Here is a 27,931-nt window from a genome sequence, read left to right as displayed (position 1 = left end):
CTATGAGTCGGGTCCGACTTGACAGCACATAACAACAACAACAAATACATAGAACATTATACTTCATTTTGAAAATTACTTGTATTTTCTTACTGACTAATCTATTTTTCTTAGCATTCTAGTCCCATTGTAGATCTAATTAGTATCATAAAATAACATTTGCTTGAGTTATGGGTTCACATATATGCAAGGAGAAAGTGACATAATGAAATTCTTTAAAAAAAAATGAGACTGTGGCAAACTAAATTCTGCTGAAGATTGAATAAATGGGCTTTAGAGAATGCGTCAGATTTTAAAGACGCATTTTGATGAAATTACAAAGAGGCAAATTGAGTAGGGAAAGCCTGTGAAAAGATGGCATATAGAGTTGGTTGGCTTTAGAAAGTAAAATGAACATGAATACATTTGCTCCTGATTCTTCAGTCAGAATGCATATTATAAAGCAGAAAGGGAATTGCTGTGGTTCAGTGGTATAGGGCCTTTTTCATGGTCAGTCATTTCCAAGTAGATATTTGTGATATATGGAAGGAAAGGGTGAAAGAGTCCAAGGGGTTCTGCAGCGATAATCCATTCCTTTTGTGAAACTGTTGTTGTTACTTGCCTGCTTGTATTGCTAACTGATCAAACATAAAGTTCAGTCACCAAAGAGTGCAGTGAATTTCATATATTTGGAAACTAAGTCAGGCCTCCCATTTGGCCAGGCTGTCTTACCATTAGGAATCAGTGAATTATCTTAGAATTAGTGATGTCAATATTTGGAAGTGAAGTGAGCAATAATCCAAAGCCCAACCCTGTTAAACCATGTATGCTGTCTTGCTAATGTCACTTCTCACATTGAATAAAATATATGTGCTCACATGGAAGCATATAAAGATATGAGATGTTTGCACAGAAAGCTGCTGAGCAACACGAAGCCAAATTATACACTTCAGGATGATCAGTTCCAGCTGCAATGGTACACATGCTCTGTAACACTCCATATTTTAAATATCCTGAGATTTTAATAGAGAGACTATGTAAAATAACACAGAATTAAGGTGGAAGAAATTTCATGTTAGATGGAACCTTTGACACTCACTCGACACTATGCTCCCTCTTGTGTGAAGGCTGCACTAGTGTTGAACTGTCCTAGGTGAAGCAGAAAAATCCAGTTCTGTTTTCCCTTGATCTCAGCACATTTTCTCCTCCATGACTGATGGCTGTTCACCTGGAGGACTTTTAGTACAGCCCTAAATGCATCTGTGTTGGCAGGTCTCCTTGTCTTTCCACTTACGCCTTACACAGGATGTTAAAGAGAAATCTCAGATTGTTTCCAATTTATTTCCCTTCCCTAACTGTTGTGCACAATATTGGAGCTTGTCCAACTTTGCATTCAAGAATATGAGCAGCCAAGTCAATTTACCTTTAAACTACCTCCCATTTTCCCCTCTTCACTAAACAAGAATGAGCATACGCAGAAAGGAAAAAGCTGTACCGTAAATTAATAATATATATATATTTTTAAGTTAACATCATCTTAGATTTTTGAATCTTTGAAATATGTTTTGTCCAATCTTTTACCTTACTTTAATGGCATCATTCAATTTTGATTCTTGACTATAGCACATATTTTCTTTTCTTTTTTTTTTTTTTTTAAGTATTCCAGGATGAAATAGCCACAGAATTCAATGTTCTTAATTTTCTCTACAACTAACCCATTTCAATTTATGTCTTGGTTGGCATCAAAACAGTACCAGAATTTCATAAAGCATCTTTGGTAGTGCCACCCTTATGGTCTGCAAAGCTGTAAGTTTAGGGGTTAGTAGCAATGTTGTAATGCTAATATGGTCTGTGCCTTACCAACATATATTCATGTAGAAAATTCAACTGTGACTATGAGCATTTGGCTCCGAAGGGGCCTCAAAAATTGATACATGAGCATGATGTCAGCCTTAAAAATCTATAACTTTAATAAATTACCATATTTCATCAAATGTAACATGTCAATGGGTATGCAATGCATCGTTATTTTATGTACCACTAAGAAAAAATCCTCATGATGGATGATCTAGGTGGGGCACCAAATGCTTCAGTATTAGTGTAAAGGAGAAATAAACCCCCTTGCAGAGGAAGATAGTAAGGAAATATGTCTGTTTTAACTGTGATCAGGGGATGGAGGAAATGGAAAAAAGTACTGCTTCAGCAACAAAGCAGCCAACATTCATGAAGCTTTACTTTCTAAGGCCACACTATTAGATTGGGCTGGAAACCTTGAGCAGAGACTTTAAGGAATTATTAAGTTGGTAGGATCCCATATGACTGGCATCAGGAAGGAAAAAAAACCTTTCTGGAAGAAGTCACCTTCACCTCAGATCAAGAGCAATTGTAAGACACATTCTGATATCAGAATTATTAAAATGTTAATGAGTGTGTATCCAGAATCAAATCACACAGTATCCTCTTCTACAATTTGTTGTAAACCATTTTTGAAACAATTTCACAGGAGATAATCATCACAGTTACTCATCTTCTGATATTAACTAATCCAGCGAATTATTTTATATATGTGGGAGACACAAACACACAGACAACTTGAATAAGAAGTTTGAAATATCATGGGCTACATTGTTCCTTAATTATAGTTACTATGTATATTATGGGGAGCTCTGGAAGCATAGTGGCTAAGGCACTTGACTGCTAACCAGAAGGCTGGTGGTTCAAACCCACCAGCCACTCCTCAGAAGGAAGATGGGATAATCTACTTCCATAGTGATAATGCCTCAGAAACCCAAAGAAGGGGCACTATGAGTCGGGTCCGACTTGACAGCACATAACAACAACAATGTATATTATGTCATCCATCTGAGATCATGTCTTTATACACCTATATTTTAACTGTTGTAAACAGTTTTTAAGCGTGCTATATCTCTTTAAAAATTCCAGAACATATAAAGAAAACATATCATTTAAATAAAGATGGTGTTTTCATTGTTGTTTATAGAGATTTCTGCTTCTGCAAATGGATATTTTCCATCTCCCATTGTACCTCTTGGGAAATAGTACATTAAACATTAAAGTACGTGTTTCCTGGTTTGTTTAAAGTAAAAATTCTTATGGTAATTTTGCTCTGGCATATAGATTACTTGCGTTTCTTTGGCAATACATTTGCTATAAAAATCACAAAAATAAAACGTACCAGATGTTCAATATAGACCGAATAAATATTGCAATAGATATCTTCCTATTGTTATTGGTTTTTAAGGAATTGATTTTCAGCCTGCCCAGTACTAAAGGGCATTGCAGCCTTTGACATCACAAGATATCAAGCACAACGTTAAATATAACTACTCAAATGACTTCGTAGTTAAGTTCATGACACATCACTCAATATCATTATCATGTTTTAAATTAATAATATCTGAAAAATCAGATACTACTGACTCTTCCTAATAAATAGTTACCTAAGAACAATAAAATGCATATATCCTGATCCTCTCTTTTCTGTCTACCCATCTACTTATCTACATACCAATCAGGCCATTTTAAACACAAATCCACAGGAATCTGCAAATTCAATAATGATTGGAAATTACTTGAATTGCAAAATTCTATGTGTCATACCCTGGTTGATAATTACTTCCAAGCATACATAGACAGGTCTTAACTTAGGGAATAAAAGAAAGGAGTTTAAAATTGAAATTGTTGTTAGCAAGTTGGTGAATTGTAAGTTTAATTTTTCTCTAGAGCTTCATTAATTCAGACTTTTGGGGATTTGACAAGTTACATCTACTAAACTTCACAGACTAATCATATCTCTGTAAATGGATTAAGCACATGAACTTTAATGCACATGTCTACTCGCATTCCTAGGTGCACGCATGCATACAATCATACATTCAACAAACATTCACTGTGAACTTGTTTGGTATAAGCATCATACTAAGCATATTCTAAGCATTATCTTAATAAATAAACACACATGGTCCCTATTATATTTAGTATGACTATAGAATTTGTTTTATGTACACTACAATATATGCCATTTTTAAATCTGGTGTTCACTATCTTAATTGTCAGGATACAACAATACACATGAATGTAAAGTAGAATTAACTCAAAACGGTATGAATAAAATTTTTTATCATCAATTTTTTTTTAAATTAAATATGTCTTTCTAAGAGAATCATCCATGAAATAATGCCTTTTTAGCTACTGCTACATAAGAGGTGTTTTTCATCAAATTAGAGAGCTTTCTATTAATAAATAACTTGTTGTGTTTCTAATAAAATCATCTAAAATATAGTAAGGAAAACTTACGTATTGATATTGGTATTTAAAAGTGCATATATAAAATTTTTTGTCTCACTGAGAGTTTGTGGGAAGTGTATCCCTTCTTGCATTGATTGACTGTCGACAGTAAGAATTACTGAGGAAAATATCAAAGCTACAATGTGATGAAAACAATTTGAATTAGATTTCTCTTTAAGTATTTCAAAAAATAACTGCATTTGCAAAATAACCTAATTCTTTAAAATAATTTGCATCTTTTATTTTTATATTTTTTATCTACAAAAATCAACTTTTAAATAACCTAAGGGAATAGCAACAAAATTATAACACAATCAGAGTTGAATGGGTATATGGTCCACTACCTCACCCATCTCTTTATTTCTCCACATGACATCAAATTCCCTAGGATTGCTACATTATTAGCATTTTAATCCTGAGAGACATTTATGGGTTAAAATGGAAAGTGAAATGAAAGGAAAGCTGAAATGTGATGCCTTCTGTTTCTGCTGTATTGGAAGAGAATCAAATGCTAAATAAGGCCTTCAGCAACATGATAGTTCTGGCCAAATGATGGATATCATGACTTTTTGTTGTTACAAAAGGAAGCAATTTATTTAACTTCTTTCTTTCCTCCCATTCTTTCTAGTTTATTAGCCTCATTTCATTTCCATAAATTATCCCACTAAAAGGGGAAATGATTAATTGAAGATTGCTTCCTTGAAAACGGTATTTCTTGTCATTAACAGCTGCAACATATTGGAATATTGTGTTATCCGAAGACACTGTAGTGCTTTTGAAATCATTTTAATGTTCTGTTACTCTTAATTATTTTGCTCTAACTATTCAGATTGTTGAACTCCTGAGAATTCGTTATGCCAATATAACAACTATCCCCTTCTGGTCTACTGGTAATTTTCATGACAAAGTTTGTATCCAAATCAGTTGCTCTCTGCATTTTTTCAAATGCATTATAGTGAGATTGTTTTCTTTATGGAAACCTACAATATTACCCATTGTTCCAGACATCCTTTAGAGGTATATCCTAGAGATGTGAGAATATATTTATATCACTTCTCAAATATATTTTCTTCTTATTATTCTGTACTACATGTTTAGAATTTTGTATTTTGTGTATTCTTTAACAGTACCTGCTCCAACGACATCCCAAATCAACTTCTGTAATATCTTTAAACTTAACACATTTTAATTTGAAATGTTAGCTTTTACTGATAGTTTAATAAAGTATTCTGTCAATATCCGGGTAACAACTCCTAGGCCCTTATTGACTAATTAGCTCCTTTTGTTACTTTTATGGAATTACGCTAACTCTATGTCTCCAGCATGTTAAAGATGGATGACACTGCAATTTTAAAATTCATTCTAAACAGTTACCTATATTTACCATTCAGCAAACATTAGCTAAGGGTTTTTGATCAACCTCATGCCATGATTATGGAGCACACAGTATGGGAGGAGATAAACAGAATTACTAGTAATTGTAATACATGCTCAAAAAGGGTAGATAAAAAGAGATTTTATGAAGCATAGAACAATTGCTTTCTTTGGTGGTAGTGGTGGAGTAGGATTGATATTTGGGAGGACTTAACAATTTGCTTTAATATGGTTCTCCATAAAAGATTTCTAAGAATTGGGTTAACAATTTAAACTATCACAATAATATCGATAACCATCATTGAACCTCACCTATTTATGACTATTGCTGTGTTCTGACACTGAACTATTTGTTTACAAACAAATATTCTGAGAACAAAAGTAAGCTTTTTAGTTATAAATTTGGAATTGGAATTGCTAGCTGATTTATTTAATATCATTATGATGTTTTGTGATTTTAAAAAACAAAGACAAGATGAAGGGAACTCACAGAGAACAAAACAAGGCTATACTTATTGGTTGCTATGTTTGAGCCCATTGTGGGAGCCACTGTGTCAATCCATCTCACTGACGGTCTTCCCTTTCTCACTGACCCTCTAATTTACCCAGCTTGATACACTTGCCCAATGACTGATCCCTCTTGATACCATGTATGTCTTAGTTTCCTAGTGCTCCTACAATAGAAATAACCCAAGTGGGCAGCTTTAAGAAACAGAAACGTTTTCTCTCATAGTTTAGGAGGCTAGAAGACCAAATTTATGGTGCCAGCTCTAGGACAAGGCTTTCTCTCTCTGTCAGCTTTGGAGGAATGTCCTTGTCTCCTTTCCACATCTGCAGGCCTGGTCCCTTGGAAATCTCCATGTGTCTTGGCAGCAATCTCCTTCTGGGTCTAGGAGGTTCTCAGAATAGGGACCCTAGGTCTAAAGGACATCTTCTGCTCCAAACTTTTCTTTCTTGGTGATAGTCAAGTTCTTCCCTCTCTGCCTGACCCTTGCTCTTTTTAATTTCTTGTAAGAGAAAGATAATGCAGGCCACACTCCAGGGAAACTCCCCTTACTTGGGATCAGGGCTGTGACCTGAGTAAGGGTGTTGCATCCCACCCTAATCCCTTTACAATTGATTGGCTGATCATATCCGATCACAGCATGAGGATTGCTTATGTCATTACATAACTGCCAAATTATATCATGCCATAACTGCCAAACCACTGAGAATCATGGCCCCACCAAGTTAACATATATCTGGGAGGTACACAATTCAATCCATTACAATGTCCAATGAAACAAAATCTCACCGTCCTTACTTCTAAGGAGCATTCTGGCTGTAGTTCCTCCAAAACAGATTTGTTCATTCTTCTGGCAGTCCATGATATATCCAGTATTGTTTACCAACACCATAATTCAAATGCATCAATCCTTCTTCAGTCTTCCTTATTTGTTGTCCAGCTTTTGTATGCATATGATGTTACATTTATATTAAAACTCTCTTCCTTCCTGTTATAAAAGTTACATTGATCTTCTGGCTATGTAACAACAAATGCAATGATGGATTTAAACAGTGCAGTGATGGATTTAAACAGTGTTCTATGTTTGAGAGTAGTAACTTGCTTATACCTTTGATTTCTATAGGAACTTAGACAGATATGTCCTTGTAGTTTTTACCTTTGGATCTTTACAGCAACCCTAGGTGAGCAAGGAGTCAATTATTATCATAAACTTCATGAGAAAAGTAAGCCTGAAGGCATGGCTGATGAGTGAGAAGTTCCTAGTGGATCACATTTCATTTGTTTCTAAATCCAATGGATTATTCATGTTACGTTGTGCACCTTATTATTAGTTTATACATATAGATTAAATGTAAGGTCAATTGTAAAAACATTGATTTGTTGGTCAAAAAAGTTTAAACTGCAATTAGCAGAGAGAAATGTGTTCATTGTATATGTATTGGATTCTGTGACAAAGCATTCTAATTATTCATGGTAGCTCTTGAATCATTGGAAATATCATAGTCCCTGTTGGGTATAGCAATTTGATTTACCTCTATCCAGGGAAGCAAATGCCTTGCAAACTAGCACAGAAACATTTATCATATTTATTCAATTCACAGATGCCATTGATTATAAGAAACGCTAAAAATTTCAGAGGAAACAAATTATTGTTTTCAATGTAGTCAGTGTCTTGCCATCAGTTATATGTGTGTGTGTGTGTATAGATATAATTTTCTTATTTTTACTTATATCCAAGGGCTTGCTCTTTTAAGTAACAATAGACAGATAATTTCCCAATATTAAAAAGTTTCAAATCTAGGGCAATAAAGAAAAAAGTCACTGAGGTTGGTGTCTCTGGTAATAGCAAATGAAGGCAGCAGATTGACTATAGGCAGTTTGAGAGTAGGATAGAATGGGCATGAGTGGTAGCAGGGTTTGGATGGAACCAGTATTTAGGAAAGTATTAACCCTAGTGAGAGCAAACTATATCAGCTATGACAGACAAGTCCTCAGCTGATTATGACAAGAGTAAAACTGTCAAAGTGATGGCAAAAGTTGGGGTGGGGACAACCTTTTTTTAATTAAAATTTTGGCTGAGTATATGGCAGAGAGCAAAATTTTTCATCTATCTACACTGTCAGCTTTCAATATATGTGAAAATATATTTATTATTTTCTAAATTAATTTAATGAGTTCCAGATTGTACAGGATGTCATAATGGAAACAGGATTATATAAAATTATAAGGAGTTATTTTCTCTAAATGAGTTTTACCTGGACTCCCTGTGTTGTACTTTTGATCTTAACTGTGTTTCATTTACCCCATTGAAGAAGGTTACATAAAGGGTAAAATAATAGAAACTTAATCAGGAAACAAGTTTTCTTATAGCTGTATTTTATTACATACTCTTACCATATTCCTTAGCCTAATTCTTGAAAACAGTAAAAGATGTGTCATTTTTAAAAAGAACAATTGAAACCACATTGCATTTAACTATGTATCTTTCTTCTGAACCATCCCAAACAATTCACACCAATTGATCTTCAGAACAAAGTTGTGAATTATGTAGGGGTTATTGGTGGGGAGTATCAACATCCTGAACTCTACTTTCTGTAAAAGGCTAGGTAAATATTATTGGTTGATGAATTTAATTATACAGATGAACAATAAACACAAAGAGGTAAAATTATTTCTCAGAAATAAATTCTTGTTTCCACTATCTTGGTACAACAACTTTTGTGCTGAACTCAGAGCATAGAATTTTACAGTGAAAATTATTTCACATAGGATATTATTATGGCATATGAAGATACAGAGTTATGCTCCACACGTGACTGATTTGGTTAATATAATGCTATTTTCTAGTAGACAAATCTTTTCATATGCTTTATATAATCCATACCAAAATGATTATTCTATTTAGATAGGCATTTGGATTCTGAAACCTTACATCCTTGACATTTCTGCCATCCTCAATCAATTTGTAAAAAGCCTTCCAACTTGGCAACAAACTTGTCTCAGAAATTTCCAAATAAAGACTTTGGAAAGTTGAGATTTCATCTTTAACATTTCCCATTTCATTTCCTCTTCACCGGCCAGATAATCACCATGGCCACAGCCTTGAAGAAAGAATCATCTATGGAGTAGAAAATAGTAGCACATTCCTGGAGTGCAGTCCAAAGTCACAGCGGGCTCTGGTTTACTGGCAATTCCAGAGGCGAAATGAAGAGCGAAAAGAAGAGGTACTGGAATGAAACTAATGGGATTATTTTAGCTAATATACCCTTAAGTGACTCCAGCATGTTTGACTTTAAGAGGGATAAAAAGGACTGTGAACCTTTATTTTTTTTCTTAACCCATTCATAGCTAATTCATTAAATAAGTATTCACTGAAGGCTCCTGATATGACAGGCTTAGTGCTAGGAGCTGGATGAACAAACCAAAAAACCAAACTCACTGCCGAATTGAACCCGACTGGTAGCGACCCCTCCTTGGGTTCCCGAGGCAGTATCACTACAGAAGTAGATTGTCAAACCTTCCTTCCCAGCAAAGGGGAACTGGTAAGAGTTTCTGCCCCTGAAGGAATTTACAGCTATCCTGGGATATATTTCAGAGTTTTCTCATTCCTTCTCGTGGTTATTTGCAAAAAAATTTATGTTATCTACATATTAACCAAAACCAAACTCACTGCCGTCAAGTCAGATCCACTCGTAGAGACCCCTTCTTGGGTTTCCAAGGCGATATCTCTACAGAAGTAGATTGCCCAACCTTCCTTCTGTGGAGTGGCTGGTGGGTTTGCACCACCAGCCCAGCCTTCTGGTTAGCAGTCACATATCTTAGGCACTCTGCCACCAGAGCTATTAGTACACATAAAAAACAAAATCCTCCCACCAATTTTTACTTTTGTCCATTTAATTCCACTATCCAAGTATGTTTTCCTCTCTCCATTAACTTCCTCCTCAAACAGGAGGGATGGAGAGGGAGTAGTAGGTTTAGGATGAGGTATCCATGGCTGAGTCTCAACACTGACATGAACTAATGATGTAGCATCAGGCAGGTCTTCCTCCTCAGGGGTCCATCTCTTTGTAAATTAGAGAATCGTAAATGAGAACATCTCAGTGAGTACTCTGAAATGTAAAGACTCTTTTAAAGTGCTAATAAATAAATAAATAATGGTAACCAAGCTATTTAGTTGATTTATGCAATGTGTCATGGGCAAATATATGAAAATATTCTGAATATAAAGGGAAAAATCCCACCATTATCTTTTTGACATTTCAAGCAGAGCCTTAAACTATGCAATCACATCATTTAAATGACAAGATTTATTTTATACATTACCTACCTAGGCTTTCATATGTATTTGTAGTAAACTTTACTCAAAATGAAAATGAGATTGAATACATTGAATATATACAAGAGCAAGTTATGAGACCTGTGTTGTTGTTGTTATGTGCGATCGAGTCGGCCCCGACGCATAGTGACCCCTCCTTGGGTTTCTGAGGTGGTATCACTATGGAAGTAGATTGCCCAACCTTCCTTCTGAGGAGTGGCTGGTGGGTTTGAACTGCCAGCCTTCTGGTTAGCAGTCAAGCATTTTGTTTAGTTATTAAGCATTTTTGTTCTGCTTGCTTAACTGCTATTTTTTAATTTCATTTTTCACCTTCTTATTATAACTCATGTTAACATCCCATTTTTAAAGAATCATTTAATATTTCCTAATAAGATTGGGCAATCCTATTTCTGTAGTGATACTGCCTCGGAAACCCAAGGAGGGGTCGCTATGTGTCGGGGCTGACTCAACGGCAAATAACAACAACAATAGCAATATTAATATTTAACAATACCTTTCTCCCAAGTTTATATACCATCTTTTGTATTTGTGGAGTCCCTAGGTAGTACAAATGATTAATGCATTCAGCCACTAACCAAAAGATTGGAGGTTTGAGTCTAACCGAAGTCCCTTAGAAAAAAATGTCTGGTGATTTACTTCCAAAAATTGGCCAAGGATAATGCTATGGAGCACTGTTATACTGACACACATAGAGTCTCCATGAGTCAGAAATGATTTGACAACTCAATTTTTAGATTTATAAAATGAAGTATATGTTTTTCCTTTCTGTCATTTACCTTGGATATTTTTAATTACTGTTTTATTAAGAAAAGGCTATTAAAATAGTAGCACAACCACTGTTGTATGTACATATGAAAAATAAGTGATAGATTTAGTCAAATGCTGTCATTTCTTAAATCACAAATTTTGTTTAATGTTAAAAATATTTTTAATATATGGTATATTCAACACAGCCTAGTTTCTTAATGACACAGTGTCTCAAAATTTATATTTCTTTTGAATGTAAGAAACCAAAGCCCACTGCTGTTGAGTAGAATCCAACTCACATGTCTATATCTATACTCTTTATTGCCCTTTTCTGCCCCAGATCAGAGTAGATGATCATATCATCAGAACAGAGCAAGGCCTTCTGTTGCGTAGCCTACAGAGGAAAGATTCAGGCAATTACCTCTGTCACGCTGTGGAACATGGATTTATGCAAACTCTTCTTAAAGTGACCTTGGAAGTCATTGACACAGAGCATTTGGAAGAACTTCTTCAGAAAGATGATGATGGAGATGGCTCTAAGACCAAAGAGATGACCAACAGCATGACACCTAGCCAGAAGGTCTGGTATAGAGACTTCATGCAGCTCATCAACCACCCCAACCTGAACACAATGGATGAGTTCTGTGAACAAGTTTGGAAAAGGGACCGAAAACAACGTCGGCAAAGGCCTGGACATAGCCAAGGAAGCAGTAATAAATGGAAGCACTTACAGGAAAATAAGAAAGGTAGAAACAGGAGGACCCATGAATTTGAGAGGGCACCCAGGAGTGTCTGAGCTGCATTACCTTTAGAAACCTCAAACAAGTAGAAACTTGCTTAGACAATAACTGGAAAAATGCAATATACATGAACTTTTTTCATGGCATTATGTGGATGTTTACAATGGTGGTAAATTCAACTGAGTCCCACCAATTATAAATTAAGTCCATGAGTAACTTTCCTAACAGGCTTTCTTCCTAATACCAACACCTAATAGAGGTCACAGGTAAATGCAGATGTTCATTCTACCAGACTTAATATTTCCTATGAGATTTCATTGTACAGATTTCACTTTCTTCTTTGCCTGAGAAGTAAAAATGTCATTTGCCATATTGCCATCTGAAGAAGAAAAACTGCATCAGCAAAGCCATTTTATTGAACTAAAAGTTTAAAATAAACTGCATGGATTTACTAAGCAGATGTATATTCCAAAATGTGGTGGGATTCAAGAATATTTTTTTGTCTACCAGCACTCTTGTTTATATGTACTGGAGGAGTAAAATGATACTGAATGAAACGGTCTGTGGAAATATAAAAACATAAACCATCCATCATCCAGAACAATGGAATACACTGATCTACTACTGATGTTTTCTTTCAGCTTTGATCTAAAGATGTATTTTATTAAAGCTATAATTTAAATGTACCATGACAAATATGCAGTAAAAATTAGTTATTTTCTAAGTTAGAATAGGTTTTTGTCTTACAAATATTGTGCTATATAGTTCTTGTTTTAAAAATTCCAATTGTGCTGCTTTATTTTTGTGTTCAGCTCTGTAAGAGGGATAGCTGATATTGTTTCAGAAACACAAATACATGCTTAACAGTTATACCCTAACATCTAAATATAAATTATTCTTTATTTTTCTGAGGAAATTAAACAAAAGGAAGCCATTCACACTTTCCCTTCTTTAAGTTTTATCTAAATTAATTTTCACCTGCATACTGTTCTAATAAAAATAACAAAAAAAGATTTTAACCAGAAAAAAAAGGGTAGAAACTGATTCGTTAAATGTGTTTTATTACTTCTTCTAGTGGATCAATGAGTAGAAAATGAACTGCATATTTCATGAAGCTAAAAAACATTGTCTTAATATAGTGTTAATAGATAATGTCTCTATTCTGTGTTTGAATCCCTGCATGATATTTGAGACAGAAAAACTCTCTCTCTCTCTCCCCCCCCCACTTGATTCCATTGGGAATTATGTCTGTACCACTTATTTTAATTTTATTTGTCTAAAAAAGGAGAGAACAAACATAAAGACAAACTTCCCAATTCAATTACATCCATATCAGTGATTTCTCAGCTGCCATTTATCTCACCTTAAAACTAAAGAACACATGATTCTTTTTTATGTCATCAGAAGTGAGTTTTATGTAAACTATCGTCTAAAACACAACCCACACTTGAACCATGTAAAACTTTTCATCCTCTGCAACAACTTACAAATTACTGTAAAATATTATTAATTAAGGGCTTGCCGCTTTATTGTTCTAGGATGACTCATTGATAATCATTGACTTCAATATGCATGAGAACTTCAGCATTACAACACTCTTTCTTTTGCATTGTGCTCACCTTTCCAGGGACCCCTCCATAGGTCCTTTATCATGCACAAAAAAATGGAAAGAAAACATCATGTCACTAATTAATGAAGCGGCATTGAAATTCTAACCCTAGCTGTCTTGGGATTCTAATTAACTCAGCATTAATTTCTCACCTCAGACTACAGTGAATGTTTTTTAAGCTACCTATCAGCTGAAATATTTCACAGATGGAGGCTGGTGTTTCAGTTTTAATGACTTCTTTGAATAAACAATTTGTTGATGCTCCTTTCAAATGAAAAAGACTAAAAATACTCTACATTCAATTTTAGGCTCCATTGACTAATACAGTGTTGCTTTTAGAAATACATCCTCAAGTGGAAGCTGAATTGTTAATTTAGTTGAAGGACACACTCCTTTACAGAAAAAAAGTATTTGAAATATAAATCAAAGAACCAAGAAGGCCCCAAAATAAGTCATTCTTGTGTACAGAAAGTATCTTAACTCTATGAAAATGCAGTGTTGCATTTTGTTCTAAACTTGCAGCTGAAACAAATTTCTTTGCAAAAACAGAAGTATGTGATTTCTTATTAGACCTCAAAAATAAAGGATTTGAAGGGATGTAGACTGTATTATACCAGCAGGGATGCCTTCCCATACCTGAATGCATTTTGCTTAGCATTATGAAATACAAATAGAAAGTCAAGATTTTGATTAAAAGACAAAAACAAACAAATCTACTTGCATGTGTGTCTTTATAAACCATTAATTTTCAAAGAAAATTAAAGATATAACTTGCAAGTAAATAGCTCACTACAGTCATAACCTTCTGCCAATGAGTATTGAGAGGGGCAGTCTGCAAGGACAATAATTAATGTCCCATTTAATTTAGTTGTAATAGTCTTTGCATGAATCACCAGAGATGAATCTTTTTCAGCCTCATGTGATTTAAGCCAAGTATGTCAGTAATCTGAAAACAGGCAAAGAGTGCATTCCAGTGGAGAAATCAGGCCCCTGTTGAAATCAAATGTAAAATGTAAAGGCATGTAAATGCACACTTAAAGCTTTTTTATGTATTATTTAGTGATTTTCAATGGTATGTGTTTAACAGTTCAATTTTTGCTACCTACACATTAGGCAAAAGAGATGTAAATAATTTTGAAAAGAAGGGGAAGAACAATGTAAAATACAGCTTTTTATAGGTACTCCATTTTATTGTGTTCAACATCATCCTAAAATGCAAGATTTCCCCCCACAGATTACCAGGTGGTTTATGTGCTATTTAAGGGCAGAAGGTCTATGTGCATTCAGTAAGCATGTTTTTTGCCAGGTAGTAAATATGTTCCATATCTGTATTTATCATTGCATTTCAGATGGGAACTAGAAAACTGGAGAGAAAAATGTAATGAAACTGCTGCTGTAAATTATTTCTTTTAGCATGTATTCAGTTGCTAAATACACATTTCTTCAAAATATTTGAATTCAGATGTCTTTACTGTTCCCTGTAGCATGTGGTGTCAAGGCACATAAGCTTACAAAATATTGAGAACCAGAGTCAGGTTGCTATATAATCAGCTAACAGATTTCTTCATTTGAAGACATCTGTAAACTGGGTTTTCCGTTCATGGTGATGATGTGAATTTTTATGTCTTCAAATGAAATATTTCTATTTTATATGTCATTTCGAAAAGGGAAATATGGAATTGAAATTCTATGTGTCCTTATAATCGGTTTGGGTTCATTAACATCTACAAAAACTCCCAACACTTGTTTTGAAATTGCCTATCCTGAAGGTCATAGGCAAGCATTTTAAAAATAGGGAGTCATTAGTACAACATTTGAAATATGTTTATGAGTTCATTTTTTTAACACAAAGTGTCTATTTAAACAAAAGTACTTATTATGTCCTTTGTGTCCAACTTAATGGAAATCTATCAGGCTTTATAGTTTAAAAGACATTTAGCAAACAGGATTTAGCATCACTTATTGTGTAATATGTGTTAGATATAAACTGGCCTAATGCCAAAGACACTAATGCTTTTTAATTTAACTTTGTTTGTAATAAGTATTTAAAAATCAATGTTAATGTTTGCAAAGTACATGTTACCATAAATAAGAAAAAAGTATTTTTTAAAAAATCTATAACATTCTTTTATTTGATTTCTAACCATTTTCTTATATCAGTTGATTAGAAAAAAATACTTTTATTTTCTTTTAAGTTAATAGATTAAGAGACCCTGGAAGTGAAAGGAGGAATGATACAGAAAAAATGATGTCTCATATAGAATGGTCATTCCACAGTCAATATGACCTAAAAATACACAAAAATGACTTCTAGTTCATTGTAAACATGTACATACACATAGAAGTGGGAGAAGGCATCAAAACAAAGCCAAGAAAAAATTTATCTTTGGTATAAAGAAATAGAGCTTCTACATACTCTACCCTTCGGAACCAGATTCTTACCCTTCCTGTTTATATTCCACTAAGAGATATTCATCATCTATTATGTGCTAGGCACTATGGTAGATGATTACAGTACTAAAATAAGTGTGACATAATCCTTGTCCTTAAAGAACTCACAATGAAATAATAATAATAAAAAAAGCCAGTGACATATTTTTCCATAATTTTGTTCACCAGTCTTTCCTGACCCTCGCATCCCTAAATCAATCTAATCATATGTATGCTAAATCTATGCCTTACATATACTTTTTTTTTGGGGGGGGGCACACTTTTCACAATGGTGTGATTTATTTATTTCCATCCCTTAGTCCCTTTCGGGGAACTCTGGTAGCATAGTGGTTAAGGTACTTGACTGCTAACCAGAAGGCTGACGGTTCAAACCCACCAGCCACTCTTGGAAGGAAGATGGGGCGATCTACTTCCATAGTGATACTGCCTCGGAAACCCAAGGAGGGGTCGTTATGAGTCAGGTCCGACTCGACGGCACCTAACGACAACAACAACAATCCCTTTCTAGACTATGAGCTCCTTGAGGGCAGCATCTGTATCTAATGTGAACACTAAAGAAAGAGGAATAAATCAGTGGAAACAGGTTATGGAGAGCTTCAGAGAAGTGACATGTGAACTGTGAATTGAAATATCAGTCCAATTTCCTAGATAAAGGAGGACAATTTTGGCAGAGAGAATAAGAGAAAGGAAGAGAGATGTGGAAAATACTCTTTTTTTTTTTTTCCCCTGGGAACAAGAGGTCCAAGTGGATAGTACTTGTTCATAATAACAAGTAGAGTGTTCCATTACTATCTTAGTTATCTAGTGCTGCTATAACAGAAATACCACAGATGGATGGTTTTAAAAAACATAAGTTTATTTTCTCACAGTTCATGAGGCTGGAAGTCTGAATTTAGGGTGTCGGCTCTGGAGAAACGTCCTTGTCTCTTTTGACTTTCTGATCCTGGACAACCTTCTTGTGGCTTGGCGTCTCTCTCCCCCATCTCTGCTCTACTTGCTGTTTTAATCTCTTTTATATATCAAAAGAAATTGACTCAAAATACACCCTACACTAATTCTGCTTTAATAGCATAACAAATACAACCCATTCTGAAATAGGATTACAACAACAGACATAGAGGTTAGGATTTGCAACACATATTTGGGGGGATATAATTCAATCCATAACAACTACCATGAGTCAAAATGGTGCATTCGTTTGAATTTTCCTGGATTTTGATCCATTGTCCTTTATTTGAACCTAACATTCTTATCACTAGTGCATGGTGTCATACCTTCTCCTCCCTCCCCTCTCCTTGCTTCTCCTAACCACCTCCTCTTTAGTGTTGACCTCTTTTATCTTTACTCCTCTGAAGTTGTATCATTGAGTGGTGTTCTCAGCAGCATCTTCGGTTTGATATCTTTATGCCGTAATCTCCTCTCTGCTTCAAACTCCATTTGTCCATATGTATACTGGATTTTTTTTCTTGATAAAGTATAATATTCATTAGTAAATTTTAATCTGCTTCACAATCCAAAAAACATAATAATTTATATATATAGTATATATGTTATAATATTATTATTATATATGTAATATTATAATAACATAATTCCAGCTGGAATTCACAATTCCATAGGTGAATGGATGGCTTGGAGAAGCTATCTTCGTCAGATGAACTCCTCTGTGCTCCTAGCTCAGTTCAAATGAAAGTTTCTATTACATTTCTCCTACCTATAGCATTACATTACTCATTTAGTATTAGTTGGGCAGTGGTAGCTCAGTCACAGACTTCTCACCTTCCATATGGGAGACTTGGGCTCAATTCCCAGACAGTGCACCTCAAGCACAGTCCATCTGTCAGTCGCTACGGTGCTGAACGGGTTCCAGTGAGCTTCCATACTAATACGGTCTAGACAGAAAGATCTGGGGATCAACTTCCAAAACAGCCAGTGAAAACCCTATGGATCACAACAGGCAGATGCCGTTGTGCATGGGTCACCATGAGTCATGGGCTGACATAATGGTAGGTAACAACAACAGGATCTAGTATGAGAGCTTTTGGCCACCAGTGACAACACTGCCTTGGTTTATTAGCAAAATGGGTCACAAACAAGACTCCATCAAAGGTAACATTAAAGATGAAGTCTGTATTTGCTCAATGGATACCCTGTTGTTGTTTTTAGGTGCCATCAAGTTGGTTCTGACCCATAGAGACCCTATGTACAAAACACGACCTGGTCCTGCCCCTTCCTCACAATTGTTGCTATGCTGCTCATTGCAGCCACTGTGTCAATCCATCTTGTCAAAAGTCTTCCCCCTTTTTCTGACCCTCTCCTTTGCCAAACATAATATCCTTCTCCAGAGACTGGTCTAATAACATGACCAAATTATGAGAGATGAAGTCTGGCCATTCTTGCTTCCAAGGAGCATTCTGGCTGCACTTCATCCAGGACAGATTTATTCATTCTGGCAGTCCATGGTATTTTCAATATTCTTTGCCAACACCACAATTCAAATGCATCACTTCTTCTTCAGTCTTCCTTATTCATTGTGCAGCTTTTAGATACATATGAGGCTATTGAAAATACCATGGCTTGGGCCAACGTGCACCTTGGTCTTCAGAGTAACATCTTTGCTCTTTAACAGTTTAAAAAGGTCTTTTGTAGCAAATTGGCCCAATGCAGTGTGGCATTTGATGAAGTCTGCATTTGTTCGATGGATACCCTGGGTAGAGTAATTTCTGGCCAAATAATGAGTGCTACAGGTGAGGTTAACTCCCATAATTGATAGACAAAGACTTCTGTTTTATTTTTTTTCAACAACAACAACAAAAAAAAGTTTTTAGAAAAGGTGTGTGTGTGGCTGTATCTTGAATCTGTTAGTTCCCTATTACCATTTTATTTAACTGGCCATTTTTTCTCTCATATAACAAAAGAACTCATTTTACTTCTCCTCATTTCTCTAAACATTATACTTGTAGAAATAGTATTCATTCACATAGTACCTAAGCAAAATATTGCATTCTCATAAATGTGTTCAACTCATCACAATTTGGGTAATTTTGAAGTCTCAACTTGTGTCTTCTCTTTGTAAGTCTCACTGAATAATTAGAACCTAAGTAAATACATTTTTCCAATACATTTCATTTTCGTAGACTAGTTCTTAATGTTTTGATTGCTTTGTTGATACTTAATTCCTATGAAGCTTAAACTTCTTAGACAAAGTTTTGTGTCTAAAATCAAACAGTTTTTCTACTTCAGAATCTTTTTTAGTACACCTCAATTTTCAGGAAGTTTGGATAATTGAAGTAAAAAAGAGAGAGAGGGAGTGACAGTGATCAGTGTTTAGATATTTTTGTTTTATTCCTGTAGCCTTTTAAATTGCTCGTAATGGTTAAAAAATTAGGATAGTTCTCTATATACCATTTGATAAATTTCTTTTGAGTTCTGATACCAGCTAATAATGATCTGTCGAATTCACACTGATTATCAATTGCAGAAACATTGCTCATTTTCCTCTTTGCTTTACTTTTGACCCTAATCGCATTTTTGTTGAAAATTATTATATTTTATTTTATTTGTGAAGCAGATTAAATTATTACTTAATGAATATTATACTTCGTTGGGAAAAGAAATCTGGTATACATACGGACAAATGTACTTTCTAAGTGTATTAAATTTTTACAATAGTGAAATTTATTTACCCAGAAAAACAGGATTATTATAATTTTGACCAAAACAATATTCCAGTCGTTAACTTCAGAAACATGACCTCTCCTTGAACTTTCTAACCACTCCAGAATCTAAAAAACAAACAACAACAATAACAAATACCCAATTTAGTCATTTAGTCATTTCAAATGTAATTTTCCCCATTGTTCCTAGTGGAGACTTGAATAAAATTTAAAATCGGCTCCATACTGGTATCTCTAAATTCCTCTTTGTTATAATATAAAGTTTATTAAAACTATGTCATATCAGATAACTCTATGTTCATTATTGAGAAATAATATCATGGAATATTATGAAGAAATTATTTACACATTTTTTATAAAATTATCTGATGGATGTCACTACATATTAAACCAAACAGTGGAAACTCTCTATAACATATTTACTTGTATTATAATTTAATATTTTGATATTAATAAAACCAACATAATCAGCAGTGTAGAAGCATTAATAAGCCTATTCTAAAGTTACTGCTTGATAATTATAACATTGAATTTTTATATTACTTGAAGAGTATACAGGTATTTTCATGATCTCATTTGATCCACTTTATATGAAGCAGGACAATTTTGTTATCTCAACTTTATAGGAGAGAACATCAGTCAGTGGCTTGCTTTATATCTAATATTTGTTGTTGTTGCTATGTGCCATCGAGTCAGCCCTGACTCATAGCGACCCCTCCTTGGGTTTCCGAGGCAGTATCACTACGGAAGTAGGATTGCCCAACCTTCCTTCCGAGAAGTGGCTGGTGGGTTTGAACCACCAGCGTTCTGGTTAGCAGTCAAGTGCCTTAGCCACTATGCTACCAGAGCTCCCATCTAATATTTAGCAAATTTAAAAATGGAGACTTCAGTCCTATGTTGTTTTTATGTGCCATCAAATCAGCCTCGTCTCATAGTGACCCTTCCTCGGGTTTCCGAGGCTGTATCACTACCAAAGTAGATTACTCCATCTTCCTAACGAGGAGTAGTCTGACCCAATTAGAACAGAACTTTCTTCCCACCTCTTGACAGTGAAAAAAAACTATACAAATTAAATGTTAATAAATTACCACTGCATAAGCATTCTTTTAGTTTTCTGTCATTATTGCTGGGTTCTGGTTGCCCCATAAAAAAATTCACTGCCATCAAGTCAATTCCATGATGACCCCTTTTGGGTTTCTGAGGTGGTAAATTTTATGGAAGTGGATCACCCCACCTTCTTTCTACAGAGCGGCAGGTTTGAACCAACAGCTTTCTGGTTAGCAGTCAAACGCCTTAGGCACTGGGCCCCCAGAGTTCCTTAGTTGTCCCATAGGGGCTGTTTTTTTCTTTGAACTTTTTACTGTGACATGAGTGAAAGTTTACAGAACAAATTGGCTGTCCATTCAACAATTCATACATATTTGGTTTCATCACACTGATTGCCGTCCTCACGGTGTGAGAGCACTCTTCCCACTTTCTCCCTGTGTTTACCGTTTCCATTTGTCCTTCCTTTCTATCTCTTCCTAACTTCTGATCTTTATCGCTGGGCAAATGCTGCCCTTTTGATCTCATGTGGTTGATTGCCTTAAGGAGCGTTTACCTCCCTGATGTTAATATTCATATTATAAGCCTCTCTATCATTTAGCTGAAAGTGGATCAATGGGGGTGAGTTCAAGTTTGAAGGGTGTCTGAGGGCCATTGTCACATAGGTTCCATCAGTCTCTATCTGACCAGTAAGTCTGGTCTTTTCTATGATTTTGAATTTTTTCCACATTTTTCTCCCACTTTATCCAGAATCTCCTACACTTACTCTTTCAGAGCGGTCAGCAGTGGTAGCTTGGCACCATCTAGTTCTTCTAGTCTTAAAGTCATGGAGTCTGCAAACTGGGTAATATAGACCATTAGTCCATTACTCAGTCCTTTGGACTTCTTATTTCCTTGTGTTTTTGATTTTCTTCACTCTCCTTTGTTCAGGACAGAAAAATGACTACTCAAGCTTTTAAGATCCTAGTCACTAGTCATCAAAGGAGGATGTAGAACATCGTTCTTGTGGACTTTGTTACACTAATTGACCTTGATGCCCCCTGAGACCATGGCCCTGAGTCTCCAGGACGACAACTCATACATTCCAGGTGTTTGGTTATGGCTACGAAGTTTTCATAACATGGCTCCCTGTGTGCTCCACTATATTCATGGATGTATTTTTAGCACATATAAATATGCAGAAATATCCTCTGTCAAACCTAAGTATATTTGTGGATGTAGTCCCATTTGCCTTCCTACACCTGTTCAGCTTGCATGTCTTCTATCTATGTATCCAACATATATTATTGTTAAAACTATTATTGCAAGATTGTGCATGTAATAGTGTGTATGTGTGTTTAAATCTTGTGCTTCACCCACTGTCTTCTTTTGACTTGATTATTTTATGTTGACCTACCCCTCACTGTATATTGCCATTGACTTCACCCAAGTTAATAAGTATCTATCTTCTAGACACTTCCACTCCCACCCCTGGTAAACTTCAAAGAATGCTTATTCATTTTTAATTTCTTACAGTAGTGGGTTCATGTAATATTTTTCCTTTTATGATTAACTTATTTCACTCAGTGTAATGTCCTCTAGGTTCATCCATGTTATGAGGTGTTTAACAGATTCATCATTATTATTTAAGGTTGCATATGTTTCCATTGTGTTTATGTACCTTAGTTTGTTTACCCGTTCATCCACTGATGGGCACATAGGTTGTTTCCATTGTTTTGCTATTGTGAATAATGCTGTGATGACCATGGGTGTGCATATATCTGTTCATTTCACACTCTTATTTCGCTAGGTTGTATCCCTAGTAGTGAGATGGCTGTATCGTATACTATTTCTATTTCTAATTTATTAGAGAAGAGCCATACAATTTCTCATAGATGTTGCTGTTAGGTATCATCAAGTTGATTCTGACTCATAGTGACCCTATGTACAAAAGAACAAAACACTGCCCTGTCTTGCAGCATCCTCACAAGTCCTTGCTGTGCTTGAGCCCATCATTGCAGCCACTGTGTCAATCCATCTCGTTGAGGGTTTTCCCTTTTTTCGCTGACCCTCCACGTTAGCCGGATGATATTCTTCTCCAGGGACTGGTCCCTTCTGGCATCGTGACCAAAGGGGATGAGATAAAGTCTTGCCATTCTCACTTTCAAGCAGCATTCTGGCTGCACATCTTCCAAGATAGATTTGTTTGTTCTTCTAGCAGTCTATGATATTTTCAGTTTTCTTCACCAACACCACAATGAGAAGACATTAGCTCTTCTTCAGTATTCCTTATTCATTGTCTAGCGTTCACATGCATATGAGGATATTGAAAATACCATGGCTTGGGTCAGGTGCACCTTAATCTTTGTGATAGTTGGAGCTGTGTGTCAACTTGGCTGGACCCCAGTTCTGTGTGGTTGTTCCCATGATGGGATCAGATGACTGTGTTCTGAGTGGCCAGTCTGCCCAAGGGGAGTTTCCCTAGGGGTGTGGCCTCCTTCCAAGATATCCAGGGACATCCTGGGAAGAGACACATTCTTTGAGGGATTGGAACCCTGGTGTGCTGACTACAAACTTCCGTGAGTGAGCAGCCAACCTCTTGGTCTGGAAATCTTGGATTCGTCTTTCGTTGGAGTCAACAACCAGTGTACTGCCTGCCAGCCTTGAATTTCTCAGCCCCCTGCGCTTACGGAAGCTAAGGCTGCTGCCAGCCTGTTTCCTCCAGAGACTTGGACTTGCCGGCTTCTATACATTTGTGAGCCATTTTCCTAAGATAAATTTCTCTCTCTATATATAAATATTATATGCTTTGCTGGTTTTTGTGTTTCTCTAGAGAACCCAATCTAACACAATCTTTGAAGTGACATCTTTGCTCTTCAACACTTTAAAGAGGTCTTTTGCAGCAGATTTGCCTAGTGCAGTATGACATCTGATTTCTAGACTGCTTCTTTGATGAGTGCTGATTGTGAATCCAAGCCAAATGAAATCTTTGAAAACTTCAGTCTTTTCACCATTTATCATGATGTTGTTACTGGTCATGTTGTGAGGATTTATGTTTTTGTTTGTTTGTTTGTTTTGTTTTTTTTTTTATGTTGAGATGTATCCATACTGAAAATTGTAGACTTTGATTTTCATCAGTAAGTGCTTCAAGTCTTCTTCACTTTCAGCAAGCAAGATAGTGTCATCTGTATACCAAAGTCTTCCTTCAACTCTGATACTCAGTTCTTCATATAGTCCTTTCAACTCTGATGCTCAATTCTTCATATAGTCCAGCTTCTTGGATACTTTGCTCAGCATAGAGATTGAATATGTATAACACTCTGACTCATGCCCTTCCTTATTTCAAATCTTTTGTATTCTCTTGTTCTGTTCAAACGACAACCTCTTGGTCTATATACAGATTTCTCCTGAGCAAAATCAAGTGTGTGGAATTCCATTCTTCACAATATTATCCATAATTTGTTTTAATCCACACTGTCGAATGCTTTTGTATAGTCAATAAAAGACAGGTAAACATCTTTCTGGGATACTTTGCTTTCAGCCAAGATCCATCAGACATCAGTAATGATATACCTCATTCCACATCCTCTTCTGAATTCAGCTTGAATTTCTGGAAGTTCCCGGTCAATATACTGCTGCAACAGTTTTTGAAATATTTTCAGCAAAATTATATTTGCATGTGATATCAATGATATTGTTCAATAATTTCTTCATTCCATTGGATCACATAAAAAATAAAAGGAATGGGCAAAAATTTGGATCTCTTCCAGTAGATTCACTAGGTAGTTGTCTTCCAAATTTCCAGGAATAGAGGAATAAACACTTCCAGAGTTGCAGCCATTTGTTGAAACATCTCAATGGGTATGCCATTAATTCCTGAATCCTTGTTTTTAATTCCTTCATTGAAGCTTGGACTTCTTGCTTCAATACCATTGGTTCTTGATCATATGCTACTTCCTGAAATGATTGAAAGTTGACCAATGATTTTTGCTACAGTGACTGTGTATTCCTTCTACCTTCTTTTGATGTTTCCTGGATCATTCAATATTTTGACCATAAAATGCTTCAATATTGCAACACAAGGCTTGAATTTTTTCTTCAGTTCTTTCAGTTTGAGAAATGCTGAGCGGGTTCTTCTCTTTTGGTTTTCTAACTCCAAGTATTTGCACAATTCATTATAGTACTTTGTCTTCTTGAGCTGTCCTTTGGAATCTTCTTTTCAGTTCATTTATTTTAATATTTCTTCTTCATGCTTCAGCTGCTCTCCTCTCAAGAGCAAGTTTCAGAATCTCTTCTGACATCAATTTTGGTCTTTTCTTCCTTTTCTGTCTGTAGCATAGTGGCTAAGACACTTGCCTGCTAACCAGATGGCTGGCGGTTCAAACCCACCAGCCACTCCTCGGAAGGAAGGTTGGGCAATCCTACTTCCGTAGTGATACTGCCTCGGAAACCCAAGGAGGGGTCGCTATGAGTCAGGGCTGACTTGACGGCACATAACAACAACAACAATGACCTTTTGCTTTCTTCACATACAATGTACTTGACAGCATCCCACAACTCACCTGGTCTTTGGTCACTGGTGTTCAATCCTTCAAATCTATTAATTAAATAGTCTCTAAAGTCAGACAGGATATATTCAAGGTCACGTTTTGGCTCTCAATGACTTGTTTTAATTTTTTTCAGCTTCAACTTGAACTTGTATGTATGAGCAATTGATGGTGTTGCACAGTGAGCTCCTGGACTTGTTTTGATGGATGACACAGAGCTTCTCCATTGCCACATTTGAAAAATGTAGTTAATTTGATTTCTTTGTATTCCTTCTGGCAAAGTCCATATGTATAGTTGCCATTTATGATGTTGAAAAAATGCATTTTCCAGGAATAAGTCATTGGTCTTGCAAAATTCTACCATGCTATCACCAGCATTATTTCTATCACCAAGGCCATATTTTCCAACTACTGGTGATTCTTCTTTGTTTCCAACTTTTGCATTCCAATTACCAGTGATAATCAACACATTTTGGTTGCATATTTGATCAATTTCAGACTGTAGAAGTTGGTAAAAAATTTTTAATTTCTTCATCCGTTGCTTTGGTGGTTGGTGCCTAAATTTGAATTATACTCATAGTGACTGATCTTCCTTGTGGTTTGGCTATAATCCTATCACTGACAGCCTTGTACTTCAGGATAGCTCTTGAAATGTTCTTTTTGATGATGAATGCAACACTATTCCTCTTCAATTTACCATTACTGGCACAGTAGACCTTTTTTATTGTTTTGTTTTGATTTGTTTTGCTGGTAGATCATATGATTGTCTGATTCAAAATGACCAATATCTGCCCATTTCGGCTCACTAATGCTTAAGATATCAATCTTTATGTGTTCCATTTCATTTTTCACAACTTCCAATTTTCCTAGATTCATACTTTGTACATTCCATGTTCTGATTATTAATGAATATTTGCAGCTATTTCTTCCCATTTTGAGTCATGCCCTGTCAGCAAATGAAGGTCTTGAAAGCTTTACTTCATCCATTTCATTGAGGTTGCCTTTACTTTGAGGCAGCAGCTCTTCCCCAGTAATGTTTTTGTGCCTTCCAATGTGAGGGGCTCATCTTCCAGCATTATATTATATAATGTTTCATGGCTCTTCATAAATTTTTCCAGTGATATATCAGACAATGTTTCACTGCTATTCATAAGGTTTTCAGTGACCAATTCTTTTAGAATTGTCCTTCTTCCCTGTCTGTCTTAGTCTTAGTCTGAAAGCTCCACTTCCCACCGCTCATCTGTCTGCTTGTCATATTGTGGTCTCTTGTGTGTTGCTGTGAGGCTGGGAGCTGTACCACCAGTGTTTTGAATACCTGAAGGGTCACCATTTTCCATAGTCATTGCACAATATTATAGTCCCTCCAGTGTATGAGGGTTCCAGTCTCTTCATGCCCTTGTTACCATTTGTGTCCTTTCTTCCTTTTTTTTTGTTTTTTAAACTTCACTATTAATTCTGGGGTGAGAAGGTATCTCTTGTTCTTTTGGTTTTCAACTCTCTAATGGCTGTTGAAATGAGCTCTGGTGGTATAATTAGTAAGGCATTTTACTGTTAACCAGAGGTTAGTAGTTCAAATTCATCACCAACTTTGCAGAAAGAAGATGGAGCAATCTGCTTCCATAAAGATTTAGTTTCAGAAACCCAATGAGTGTCACTATGAGTCAGAATCAACTTGATGGCAAGGGGTGAGTAAGTGACTGAATAACTAATAAAGGAGCTTTAACGGTGCTATGGTTAAGGTATTTCGGTGCTGACCAAAAGGTCAGTGGTTCGAATCTACCAGCTACTCCACAGAAGAAAGATGAGGCAGTCTGCTTCTGTAAATATTTATAGCTTTGGAAACCAAATGGGGACAGAGATAACCCAGAATTGATTCAATGACAATGAGTTTGGAATAGCTGACTGTAACCATTTCTTCACGTGTTTATTGGTCTCTTGAATGTCTTCTTTGGCTAAGTGTCTGTTTATGTCTTCTGCCCATTTTTGAAATAGATTGTCTTTCTGTTGCTGATGTATTGAAGTTTTCTATAAATTTTAGAGATTATCCCCTTGTATGATATGTCATTGCTATATTTTTTTGCCTATTATGTAAGTTCTCAATTTACTCTTTTGATGAAGTTTTTTGATGTGTATAACTGTTTAATCTTTAGGAAATCCTAGTCATCTTGTTCACCACTCATCTGTCAGTTGGTCATATTGTGGTGGCTTGCATGTTGATGTGAGGCTGGAAGCTATGCCATTGACATTTCAAACCAGTAGTGTCACCCATGGTGACAGATTTCAGTGGAGTTACCAGACTAAGACAAACTTGGAAGAAGGATGGGAACATCCACTTCTGAAAACAAATTGTCTGCTGAAAACCTTATGAGTAGCAGTGAAACATTTTCTGATACAGAACTGGAAGACGAGTCCCTCAGGTTGGAAAGTACTCAAAATATGCCTGAGGAAGAGCTGCCTCTTCAATGTAGAGTCAAACTTAATGATCTGGATGGTATAAAGCTTCTTGGATCTTCATTTCATAATGGGGCATGACTCCAAATGGGAAGAAGCACCTACAAATCTACTTTAATAATTGGAACCCAGAATGTGCAAAATATGAATCAAGGAAAATTGGAAGTTGTCAAAAATGAAATAG

At 35.7% G+C, this 27,931-nt stretch overlaps 1 protein-coding gene across 1 annotated transcript in view; it reads left to right on the top strand.

Annotated features, from left to right (window-relative positions):
• Positions 1 to 12,045, top strand: part of SEMA3A (semaphorin 3A) — a 298,555-nt gene extending 286,510 nt beyond the window's left edge. Inside the window, exons 16-17 of the mRNA XM_007944923.2 lie at positions 9,248 to 9,390; positions 11,590 to 12,045. Of these exons, the coding sequence (XP_007943114.1) occupies positions 9,248 to 9,390; positions 11,590 to 12,045 (599 nt within the window). The remainder of the gene's footprint in view (positions 1 to 9,247; positions 9,391 to 11,589) is intronic.
• Positions 12,046 to 27,931: the final 15,886 nt, after the last annotated feature.

Source organism: Orycteropus afer, unplaced genomic scaffold (genome assembly GCF_000298275.1).
Source record: "Orycteropus afer afer isolate SDZICR_OR568_19922 unplaced genomic scaffold, OryAfe1.0 scaffold00007, whole genome shotgun sequence".
NCBI classification, from domain to species: domain Eukaryota; kingdom Metazoa; phylum Chordata; class Mammalia; order Tubulidentata; family Orycteropodidae; genus Orycteropus; species Orycteropus afer.
The sequence above is the reverse complement of the archived record's forward strand: the minus strand, read 5'-3'. Positions and strand labels throughout refer to the sequence as shown.